Genomic DNA, 11,387 nt, shown 5'->3' on the forward strand with positions numbered 1-11,387 from the left:
AAAGAATACTGCCTTTTTCTTCTAATGGCACTTCAGCTCATGGGGCACTATTTCTAAGCCACATTATTGTGTCCATTTTAGTGATGGCAACTGGCCCCATAATCATTTTGAAAGGGTTCTTTTAACATAAAATGAATAGTTTCATAATTATTGATCCATTAGTTAACAGTTCAAATAGCTTATACTTTATCAATGTGAAATCTATCTATAATCAGGGGAATTGTAAAGGAGATCACATGAGCTCCTAATCTCATTTGTTTAAGCCAAACATTATTAAGCACTTCTGTGACAACCTTGAGCAGTGTTTTCTAGCAAGCCTGATATGCACACTCTGCAGGATTAATGATACTATGCTATCTGAATATAGTAGACCCTTAGAAACACTCTCCCTGGAATTAGGAACAGTGGAGTCAGAACTTTTCACTTTTGTGGCTTACACTGGGTCTATTTGTTGGCATTACTTAAGAAAAGAAATTTCAGTTCAACATCTATCTTGTGAAGGGCAGCATGGCAGTTCATTTCAGTGCAACAATGAATGAAGTTTTCTAAATTTTGCAATATAAATTACATTTTGGGGGCTATTAGTATTTAAATGAAAACTACATATACTTTACTGGGCTACTGAATTTTTAAAAATAAAAAGTCATACTTAAAAAAAAAGACATTTGACATGGAGAGTCTCACTGACAGGTGTGGATACCAGTCTGAATGGACATAGAATGGATTTAATGCATAGGTGAGGATTCCTCATATTGTCACTTTAATGTGAATTTGACACCCAACTTGAAAAGAATATCATAAGCATTTTATTAAAGCCTTTTTGAAATTGCATGGGTGCAACAAAATTGGCCCATAAGCCTGTCATTAAAATATAGACAGAAACCTCAAAAGATCTTTTTCGTGCGTATGCAATTGCTTTTATAAACACATTTTAAGTTGGAATAAGGGGCTCCTAGTTCATCAGGTTGGGGGCTGTCCTCGCTGCTGTAAGCTGTAGAAGTGAGCTTCCTTCAAGATCTGATTAATTTGGCAGTAAGGACCTTGGGACAGCATATTCTCCTCATGCAAGAACTGACAGGTGCTCAGGTCGTGTTCAGCAGCAATCCGATTTATGTTGCTTTCTGGTCCACCTGCTCTCTCTGGGCTATGAATGCTGCTGATGTTCCTTTCAGTAACACTGCTTGAATACTGTAAATAGAAAGGTAGAAATAGGTTCACCATTATGCCACAGTCACATTTGTTTTACATTCAGCTTGGAGAATTGCAGCATCAAAGTCTATACAAGGCTTAAAGGTTTAGAAAGTACAGTCCCTGAAGGTAGTTAATTCCACCCTCACATCAACCTTATGAATAAAGCTAGGGTTAACACTCCCATGTTACAGACGAGGAAACAGATCTCTGATATGCCCAAGTCCCATAGCTAGAAAATGTTAGGGTGAGGACAAAGGCCTTCTAGTTCCAAATCCTTCCATATATCCTCAGCTCCTGCTTGTACCATTCATTCCAAACATCAGAGAAGTACTTTCTCCTCCTCCAAGGGAAATCACCAATTGGCTGGGCATGATGACACATGCCTGTAATCCCAGCGGCATGGGAGGCTGAGGCAGGAGAATCGCAACTTCAAAGCCAGCCTCAGCAAAAGTGAGGTGCTAAGCTACTGAGTGAGACTCTGTCTTTAAATAAAATACAAAATAGCCCTCACAATGTGGGCCAGTGGTCAAGTACCCCTGAGTTCAATCCCGCCCCACCCACCAAAAAAAAAAAAAAGAAAGAAAGAAAGCAAAATTAAGGCCATAAAAAGTAAGACAGACTGTGGGTTAAGATGCAAGACATAAATTGTTTGATACATATATTCATTCACATTCATACATCCACATGTACATGCAAATATGTGATGACTCTGCACACGTCTCCTGATGGTGGATATATACATTCTTCCTTTATCAAGTCAAGATCCACACGTGTGCTGACAGGCAGTGGACATTTTTTTAAAATGAAATTTAGGTTTACAGTTGGCCTTTGTGGTACGCTGCATTCGTAGATTTTCTATCTGTGGACTTGGTTTTGTTTGTGTCTCTTTGCTCTTAATATTGTTTTTTCATAGCTGGGCATGGTGGTACATGCCTATAATACCAGCTGCATGAGAAGCTGAGGCAGGAGGATCATAAGTTGAATGCTAGCTTCACCAACTTAGTGAGTGCAGCCTTTAGCAACTTAATATGACCTTGTATCAAAATTAAAAACATAAAAATAAAACGGACTGAAGATGTGATTCACTGGTTAAATGTCCTGGGTTGAATTACAAAAAAGAAAGAAATGTTGTTGTACATTGAAATAATATCACTCACAGTCTTTGTTTTCTCACAGAAGCTACTCAGGGATCCCTGAACCCAATTATAGTCAATAATTTTTTGCCTTTCAATGTTAGGATTCCCAAGGGAATAATTCATGGCAACGCCAATCTGAATTATGATATTTAACAATGTTAGTGTTGTACTTCTCACAAGGTCATCCTTTCCAAAGTTAGCAGTAACAAATTTTATACCAAGAATCGTCAAAAGCCATAGGTCATTTAGAGCTACTCATCTTAAGTTATACACTACATTGCCCAGAAGATTTGATGGGCATCCTATGTTGCTCTTTATGCAAGTAGATTCCTATGTTAAGAAGGGTAAATGAAGCCACATGTGAAAATTGTTAGCAAGGGCTTTAAAATAGACATAAGGACTAGTTGTCAAAACAATTCCAAAAGAATATTAACCAATTATTTTCCTAAACATGAAAGTAAAAATCTGGAACTCCATTGTAACAACGTGGTTTAATTATAAATTTTCAAAAATTAAGTAAGCTAATATATTGGATAAACAACCCACCACATACATCTGGGTTCCACTCAGTTGGCTTTCTGAATTGCTTTTTCTTTCAAGTATTGTCTGAAAAATAAGATAAGAACTAGAAATCATTTCCAATGAATTCAAGGTTTTTTTTTTTTTTTTTTTGGTACTCAGGATTGAACCCAGGGGTGCTTAACCACTGAGCCACATCTCTAGCCCATTTTAATATTTTACTTAAATACAGGGTCTTGCTGAGTTGCTAAGTGCCTGTATAATTTGCTGAGGCTGGTTTTGAACTCTTGATCCTCCTGCCTCAGCTTCCAGACCCACTGGGATTACAGGTGTGCGCCACTGCATCTAGCTTCAATTTTTATCTCACATTACAAACATCCAGTTTACTGTGTCATTAAGGTGACACCATGATGAGAAAGGTGAATAATACACCAAAATTCATAGGGAGAATAGAATTCTTTAGAATCATTGTGAAGAAAAACTGGATCTCTCCAATATCTGTGTGACTTAAACAGTTTTCTTTTTACCTTATTTGTGTAGACATAACTACAACTGTTCATTGACATATTACTGTAACATCAGCAGTTTTTTTTTTTTTGTGTGCTACTGGGGATGGAATGCAAGGCCTTGCATATGCTAGGCAAATCTCTACCACTGAGCTACACCCCAGCCCACATAATTTTTTTTTTAATAAATGAAAATAAGAATCAGTAAAGCTTCAAAAACAGTACAGTAGTTAAACTGTACTGAGACTCTCATACAATAGAATTTTCAAAGCATTTTAAAATGATGATGTAGTTGTATTTTCCTGACATGAAAAGATGTCTCCAACATCATTGGGGAAGATGGAAATCAGTGCATGTAGTTTTTCATGTAGTTTTAAAACATTTCTTCTGGCTGGATATGGTGGTTCACATATGTAATTCCAAAAGGTCAGGAGGCTGAGGCACAAGGATCACAAATTCAAAGCAAGCCTCAGCAACATAGTGAGACCCTGTCTCAAAAATTAAAGAATATTTTTTTTTTAAAAAAAAGAAAAACTGGGGATGTGGCTCAGTGGCCCTGGGATCAATCCCCAGAACCAATAAAAATAAATTCTGGTGAATGTGCAAATCTTAACAACATCAATATAGTTAAAGATTTCAAATATTTTTTAGTTTTGTTTTTGGGGTATCCTCAAATTCTAACTCATGTACAACAGATATATTACTTTGGGGAAGAATAAGATTTTATTCATAAGTAAACTACAGTATGCTACTATAACACCAAGGAAAATCTGCTTTATAATTCAGTCTCTTCTGAAATCGGTGCCAAGAATTATTATGAACTGTTATGCTATAAATGGGATTTTTAGGAAGAAGGTTTATTCTTCTTTAAACTACTAAGGAATGTTTAAAAGCTCATATACAATAACATCATCTAGTCCAAGAGTGCAATCTAAGTAATAAACATAGCCCATACCAGATAATCTGTGCTTTGTTGCACTTTACCTTTGTGAATGTTCTTCCTGAGAGATATCCAGCTGCATGAATTGTTTTATTCTCAGATTCACTGGGAGAAAATATCTGCTCCTTAACAGTATATGGTTTTAACTGTTACAACTTCAGTCTTTATTAAGAATCATTTAACCTTGCTAAGCTTGATTTAAGAAAGGAAACATTTTTTTACCAGGATGAATGAGATACTAAAGGCTTCATGATGGAGAAAGACTCATAAAATAGGAATCCTTCTCATACTTCTCTTAAGTGCTCATAGAAACTTCTCATCAGAATGCCTATCCGACTGGACAGCTACAAAGATCACTGCTTTTTTCTCTGATTTTAAATATACACTTAATGCTTATCTCTGTGCCAGGCAAATATAATATAGAAGTCCTCACAAATTCTTGTATGTGGCAAAATATTATCACATCCGTGAAGACTCTGAAGGATAGCTCAACAAGCAAAATTCACAAAGGCACATCACAGAAATCCTGGGGCCCAGGTCTGTGTGCAAAGTCGGGATTTTAGGTGTATTTGGGCCGTAATGAAATCTCCATGTTTACCCCATCAGCAGAGATGCTTTGAGTCCAGCAGAGATTTGCCATATTCTATTTGGGATAAGTAGCAGAATCACATGTGGGGCTTTTTGTCAGTTGGACTCACAGTTACATGTCAGGGCCCCACTTCTGAAAGGCTCTTGAGTAGGTACAATTCATTCTGATCTCCAACCATTGTCTGAACAGGTACTTGCATATCTATGTGCAAGGATGAACTTTGCCAGGACTATGTAGGGATTCAATAGGTAGTTCCTGAGTCAAATCAAGGAGAATGCTTAGAAAATGACAGCACTGTGTTTATTTCCAATGAGGGGAATGCAGCAAATGCAGAATGCAGCAAAGAATGCATTGCATTCTAGAGAAAGGGGAGGTTTCTTAAAATGAAAGGCACCTGAAATAGGCCTTGTAGGGTGGAGACCAATGGGGAGAAGAAGACCACAAGCTGGAAGAAGATTTCTTGAGGAGACAAATTTAGTACCATGTTGTGGCCGGTGCCTCCCAGAGAAGAGAGACTGGGAGACAAAATATGCAGGAGAAGAAATGGCTATGTCATCAGGGTCCTTGGATGCCATGCTAAGAAGTCTGCAGGGATAGCTATTTGCGATTCAGAGATCAGCTCAGATCAACATTGAGAAGACAGTGAAGTAAGAGAAAGTGAATGCAGATTTCAGCTTGGAATAAAGGTGAGAGAAAAGACACAAGAGAGACACAAGGTTAGCTTGAAAGTGGAGTGAGCACCTTAGCAGGCTAGTGGGAGAAACTTTGTGATCAACTGAAGCAATAAGTAAGAATACCGATTATAGAATATCTTCATAAAACAGAATAGGAATTCACGTTCATATTTATGATACATTATGATGCATAATGCCTCCTAATTGTAAAAGCAGGTGAACCCAGGATTTTGCTTTCTTTCAGGTCCTTGCTCCTCTCTCCATTCCCTATACCTCAGAGCTATTTATTTTTATGAACCCCAACAGAAAAACAAAATCCACTCAGTACATACTGCATCTCTGTAATTGTAATATGAGTCTTATTCAAAGGCATCTGAAGAAACTAGATTAGCTGAAACCAATAATCCCAAACAAATTCATTAGAACACTTGAAGTATGTGCTCCAAAGTTCCAACACAGTTAAACTAACAGGCTCCTGCTCCATAATACCACTGAAACTGTGGAATCCTATGAAGCTTGAGATTCCAAATTAGTTAGGCCAGTAAATTACAACCACTTTCCAAATCAACAAGGCAGTGATATTCATGTTTTAGCATCTCTGTACTGATGGATTAAATTAACTATGCTTTCAGTGGTTTAGTTTCTCTCACAAGAAGATGTTGGACCAGACATTGAATTCCAAGTGTTTACCAGCTCATCAAAGCCCATTTTTTGACTGAACAAAAGCTCCATCCCCAAAATCTCCCAGAGCACTTCTTTCTCTTGGAATGCATGTAGTCAAGGGTGATGAGAATGACTACTAAGACTCCAATAGAAAAGTGATTTCAAAAACCCATCAAATGTTTCTATTATCTTCTGAATTTATACTACCTTAAATAATGAACTGACCAGGAGTCAGTTTACTAGTTGTGAAAAATCAAGGATTCCTAGAGCTCTGATTCTATTTTGTGTGCAGGGCCCTGTTTTCATTTTTCTCTCATTTGTGCTGTTTCCTTGGAATTCCCCCATTAGGACACCAAATCCTTTTCTATATCAGCAGGAGACAAACATTTTTGGTGGCACTCTGTTCAGTAAGTCACTGGTTTTTATATCTACATAATTTTTCACTCTCAATGTTTTGTACCACTCAGTAATCAGAAAAACACTATGAAATCAATATTCCTGGAAAGAAAGACAGAAATATATAGAAACACTTGGGTCTTCCTGTTTGCACTACTAGAAATCTTATACTGATCTCCTCAGAGACAGATTTATTGAAAAAGTGGTGCTATAAGTTTGAAGGTGTAAACATTAAAAATAAAATGGACTGTTCATACACGTCACTATATGTAATAAGTCCATCAGCCAAGAGAATAAATCACATGATTTATGTAATTTTACCCATCCAGTGGCTGCCCAGGATCTGGAAATATCTCTACCTGTGTCTAAGTCCCAGGAGGAGGGCATGAATTAGTAATCCTTTCATCTCTTGCTCATGAACACTAAAAGTAAGCAATACTTAGTCACAAACTAACAGGATTCATTGAGAAAATCTTTAAAATTCTCTTTTAATACTTTACTGGTAAGCTATATCTCAACTGAAGGAAAACCTTACTAATGAACACAAGTCATTAAGGTTAAGTCTCCTGAAATTAAAATTCAAACTCTTCAATTCCAGCACTGTTCAAATTTTGCAAAATCACTACAACCACCCCTCAACTGCATTTTCACTTTTTTCCTAGGAGGAATCAAGAATTATATTTTATTTAATAACATATGTGCTTGAAAATATATTTTCCATCTAACATAAGGGCAGTAAAATTTTTATGTCTTATATGAGTAGAAAAAATGTCTAGGGCTTAATTCCTACTGATTGCGTTTAGCAAAATCTGTTTTTCCTCTCCATCCTTCTGTAGGACACTGATAATCATTGCTGAAAATCTGAGGCTCAGAAACCTCTGCATTGAAGAAACAATGTTTTTAAAATGCTTTCTTGGAAAAATAATCTTCTCATTGCAGAGATCAAACTGAATCATTTAGTTTAGGAAATGAATGAAATAGAGAGAGGCTATCTGACCATACTTCCTACCTCTTTATCTTGAGAATCCTGAAAGAGAAGGTTTCTCCGAGTCCTTTTGGAATGGAAGCAGTGATGGTTGTCTTCTTGGTTTCCATCTCTTTTCCTTTTCCTGCAAAGAGATTGCAAAGGGTGAGGAAAATATATTGATCTTTGAACACCTAAATTGTAAGTCTTTGCTAATACATATTTTTTACATCATGACTGAGAAATTATGTATCTGCTGCTTAAATAGATTTACAGCTGTAGATGGATCCCAAGGCAAACAGAAGAAAAACCCAAAACAGGAACATTACGCATATTCAAGCTCTTAGTTTCCCTAGATGAGTTTCAGAAGTCACTGATGCTTGCAAATAAACACACAAAGAGTTTTATGGCCAAGTTTTCAAAATTTACCTAAACACATTCATTGTCTTTATTCTCTGAAATTACAGTTCCAGGTTACATGATTTTAACCCCCTCCATATGATAACTCTTAAGACTGTGTAGCTTCTAGTGTCTATTTGCTATTAAAGCTCTTACGAAATGGTGTAGAGATACTAAAGAGACATTCCCTTTGCGCTGTTAAGATACTACTGTTGCTATATCAGCAACTATTATGACATAGTGGTTACTTCAACTGACTGTTACCATGAGATTGTGGCTAATGACATCTTTAAAACATTCATTTTTCAACATGTTTTTAATGGTTGGTAAGATTACATCTTTAGCCTGAAGTCTCAGTAAGTAATCAGATTGCAGTGTTTTACATCATAATTCTGGTAAATACCCTGTAACTCATCACACATTCTGTCCTACCATCTACTTTGACATTTCTTTTTACTGTTTGGTACTCCTGAGGGTGGCTGAGACAACTCATTTTCATAACTTCTTTACTCTTCAACTAACTGTCATCTGTGGAAAACTATATTTCAGGTAGTCCAATGATCTCAACTTTTTTTAAAAAAAATTAAACTCATTTATTTTATCTTTTCTTTTTAAGAAAAGCAATGTATAATAGGAAATATAGGAGTTCCTGTGCCTGAATCTGCCTCCCTGCCATCCATTTATTAAGCCTGACCTATTGTCTTATAGTTGAGGAAATAGCAAGATCAGAGAAACAAAGTGACTCAGATAGCAAAAATAAGTAAGGCTGGTAGAACTGAAACTGGAAAGAAAGTTCTCTTGAGTCCTGTCCCAACACCCTCCATGTGAGCCTTCAGGATGTGAAAAATGGTAAAAGACCGCATGTCCAAATCAAACATGATAAAGAAGTTGTCAGTATAAATGCATTCAGATTACTTGTCTACAATGTTATTTCCAAGGAAATTTTTTATAGTACACATGGGTCCTCCCACCCCATGCTAAAGGATGTTCTGGCACTTTTAACTAGACTTGGGAAGTGAAAGTCCTTTGCAGCCAGAGCATACTTGCTTCACACATACTGTCTGCTGTCAAATTACCATGTTCTTAATTCCAATATGTTCATAATTTGGCTCCTAAATTCATAATTACTGTATTCTTCATATCCCAAGGTCTTCATTACATGACACAAGCCAATGCAGCAGGTCAGGTTTATTAGCTTTTTACCACTGTACTAAATAATGTTAGGATATCTTACCGAATCTCAGTTTTATGAATTCACTTGAGCCATGGCAGGATCCTTGTGGAAGGACATGCAATATTAACAGCTGATCAAAACATGGAGCAATAATAAAAAAATCTATCATATCTACAAAGGGGGTTACATACTACATATCTTATTCATTTAATCTTCATCGAGATTATTATGGAATGAAGGAAGACCTGTGTATCTGGAGATTCAAGCTTTGTCCTGAGTCTGCTACGAGCTTCCTAAATGGCCTTCACTAAGACAAATGAACCAGCTAAATCCAGTAAAATCGATTTTTATATATATTTGTATCGATGTGAATACATGTGTTACAGGGCACTAGCCCTGCTTCAAAGCTGAGGCAGTTCCTGAGGCCCTCTCTTCACTGGTTCTTTGAGATCAGGCCAGAAACATTTCAGATGTGTCTCTCAGATAGTAGGCATGAGTTTATTAGAAAACATAGGAAAAGGGACACTCTCAAGGGAGACAGTGGGTCTTCTCATAGCGAAGGATAGTGAAGGATGGTGTGCCCTTTTGCCCTCTAGTTTTATTGGGGGTCCCAGGGACTTTCCCATAAAGTCACACCCACATCCATATTTTGACTTTTGACTAAGAACTTCATGGATCACCTCCAAGATAGAAATGATTTGTTGCTCAGAGATTTGAAATTTTAAAGGAATTGAGTTCCCCTGTTTTTGCCTCAATGTCCTGCACTCTTATTTGGGTTATTTCCCATTGAATCGCCCTCAGCAAGCTTTCTTTGTGAGGGTCTTGATATTTTGGTTGCCAGGGTGATTGGGGATCCAGATAGATTTTGTGATGAGCGGGTCTAGGCTATCTGGTAGAGTGTGACATGATCTTAGAACAAAGGTTTTTCTTAATGGGATGTAATTATGGTTGGGGAGGTTTCCACACATCAGGCCCCCACCTTCCAGGTGCTTGCCTGTCAGATAAGGTAATCTTGTTTTCAGTTGTCCTCCTCCATCCTTCACCTTCTCCCCCATTCAGGACTGATTAGCTACTTAACATATGTATATGCATATGCATACAAATGTATGTAGGTGCATATATATGTATATACATGATATGATAGAAATGCTAATTATTTTCTTTCACAAGGTTTGTTGATCACCAACTTAACTAGGTACTCCCCCCCCCCATAAAAAAGTGAAAACACACACGTACACACACTCACACACACACACACACACACACACACACGCACAAAACAGCTCCTGCCCTCACAGGGCTGTCTGGTGACGACTGTGTTTGGATAATAATATTTTGAGTATTTTAATGTTTTGAACTCGTTTTTACTGAAACTCTCAACATTTTACAATAGGTTGCATTTCTTTTAAAAAAAGTGACCAATAATATGAAAATGATTTTTCAAAACGTAAAAGTGAATATATAAAGTGGAGTTTTGAAATCACGATGTAATATTAATTTTATTTGTTTTAAATACATCTTCCTGAATGTGAAACCTCTAAACAAATTTATCAGAAGATATTATTAATGGTTATGGCTTAGTGATAAGTCATGGACAAGGTTAGCTTTCTTTAACACTCTTTATCCGCCTAACAAATGTTCTAGAGTAAGATTTAATGACTCAAATAAAGGATGAAAAATATGTTGATAAAGGTTCATAAAACCCCAAGACAACCTGGAAAGAGAGAAGACCCGAGAAGGAGAAATACAATCTAGACAGAACCTCCAGAGAATTGCTAATTTGAAAATCAAAAGGATTTTGTTCCCAAATGGTGAGTTTTCCTGAGGGACTCAAGTAGAAGCCACAACCAACTCACAGCTTCAGGTCCTGTGTGACTCAAGACAGTGGAAAAATCAGCCTGTTCACAGAAAAAGGCTCCGTGGCGTTTTTTTCAAGCACGAAGGGAGGGGGAAGAGCCGCTCAGGGCCAGTGCACGATACAACACTGCCATCTCCAGGCCGGCGAGAAAAATTATCACCAACTTTGGAGGAAAAAAACCCACCTATTCCGCTGTTTATCTTCCGAGAACTCGGAGACATTGGCTGAAGAAGCCAAGCGAGACCAAAGGATGGTCCAGTATCGCCAGAAGTGGGTCAGGCAACCTGACCCCAGCGCAGAAGCCATCTCTAGTATCACCCTCGTATCCACAGCAACACCATCAAGAAAAATACGCAGCTAAAAGGCGGTTGAGGAGCG

At 37.4% G+C, this 11,387-nt stretch overlaps 1 protein-coding gene across 2 annotated transcripts; it reads right to left on the reverse strand.

Annotated features, from left to right (window-relative positions):
• Window positions 1-737: 737 nt before the first annotated feature.
• On the reverse strand, window positions 738-11,381 carry LOC107133731 (protein FAM104B-like). Of its 2 annotated transcripts, XM_048797696.1 has the most exons (4): window positions 11,194-11,381; window positions 7,624-7,723; window positions 2,874-2,933; window positions 738-1,188 (listed from the first exon to the last, which is right to left on the reverse strand). In XM_048797696.1, the coding sequence occupies exons 1-4, from the start codon at window positions 11,313-11,315 to the stop codon at window positions 961-963; spliced, it is 510 nt and encodes a 169-aa protein (XP_048653653.1). In that variant the 5' UTR covers window positions 11,316-11,381; the 3' UTR covers window positions 738-960. The 2 variants fall into 2 exon arrangements, with proteins under 2 accessions (XP_048653653.1, XP_048653654.1); XM_048797697.1 differs by lacking the exon at window positions 2,874-2,933.
• Between the last annotated feature and the right edge of the window lie 6 nt (window positions 11,382-11,387).

This window comes from Marmota marmota, unplaced genomic scaffold (genome assembly GCF_001458135.2).
Source record: "Marmota marmota marmota unplaced genomic scaffold, marMar, whole genome shotgun sequence".
NCBI classification, from domain to species: Eukaryota; Metazoa; Chordata; class Mammalia; order Rodentia; family Sciuridae; genus Marmota; species Marmota marmota.

What these genes read in the sequence shown, in the direction of transcription:
- LOC107133731 (XM_048797696.1), bottom strand. Translation starts at nt 11,315, where the DNA reads ATGGCTTCTGCGCTGGGGTCAGGTTGCCTGACCCACTTCTGGCGATAC. An exon ending in GAAGATAAACAGCGGAATAG is followed by an intron (nt 7,724 to 11,193) that starts GTGGGTTTTTTT and finishes ATCTCTTTGCAG; the next exon opens with GAAAAGGAAAAGAGATGGAA. An exon ending in GTGGAACCCAGATGTATGTG is followed by an intron (nt 1,189 to 2,873) that starts GTGGGTTGTTTA and finishes TTCTATTTACAG; the next exon opens with TATTCAAGCAGTGTTACTGA.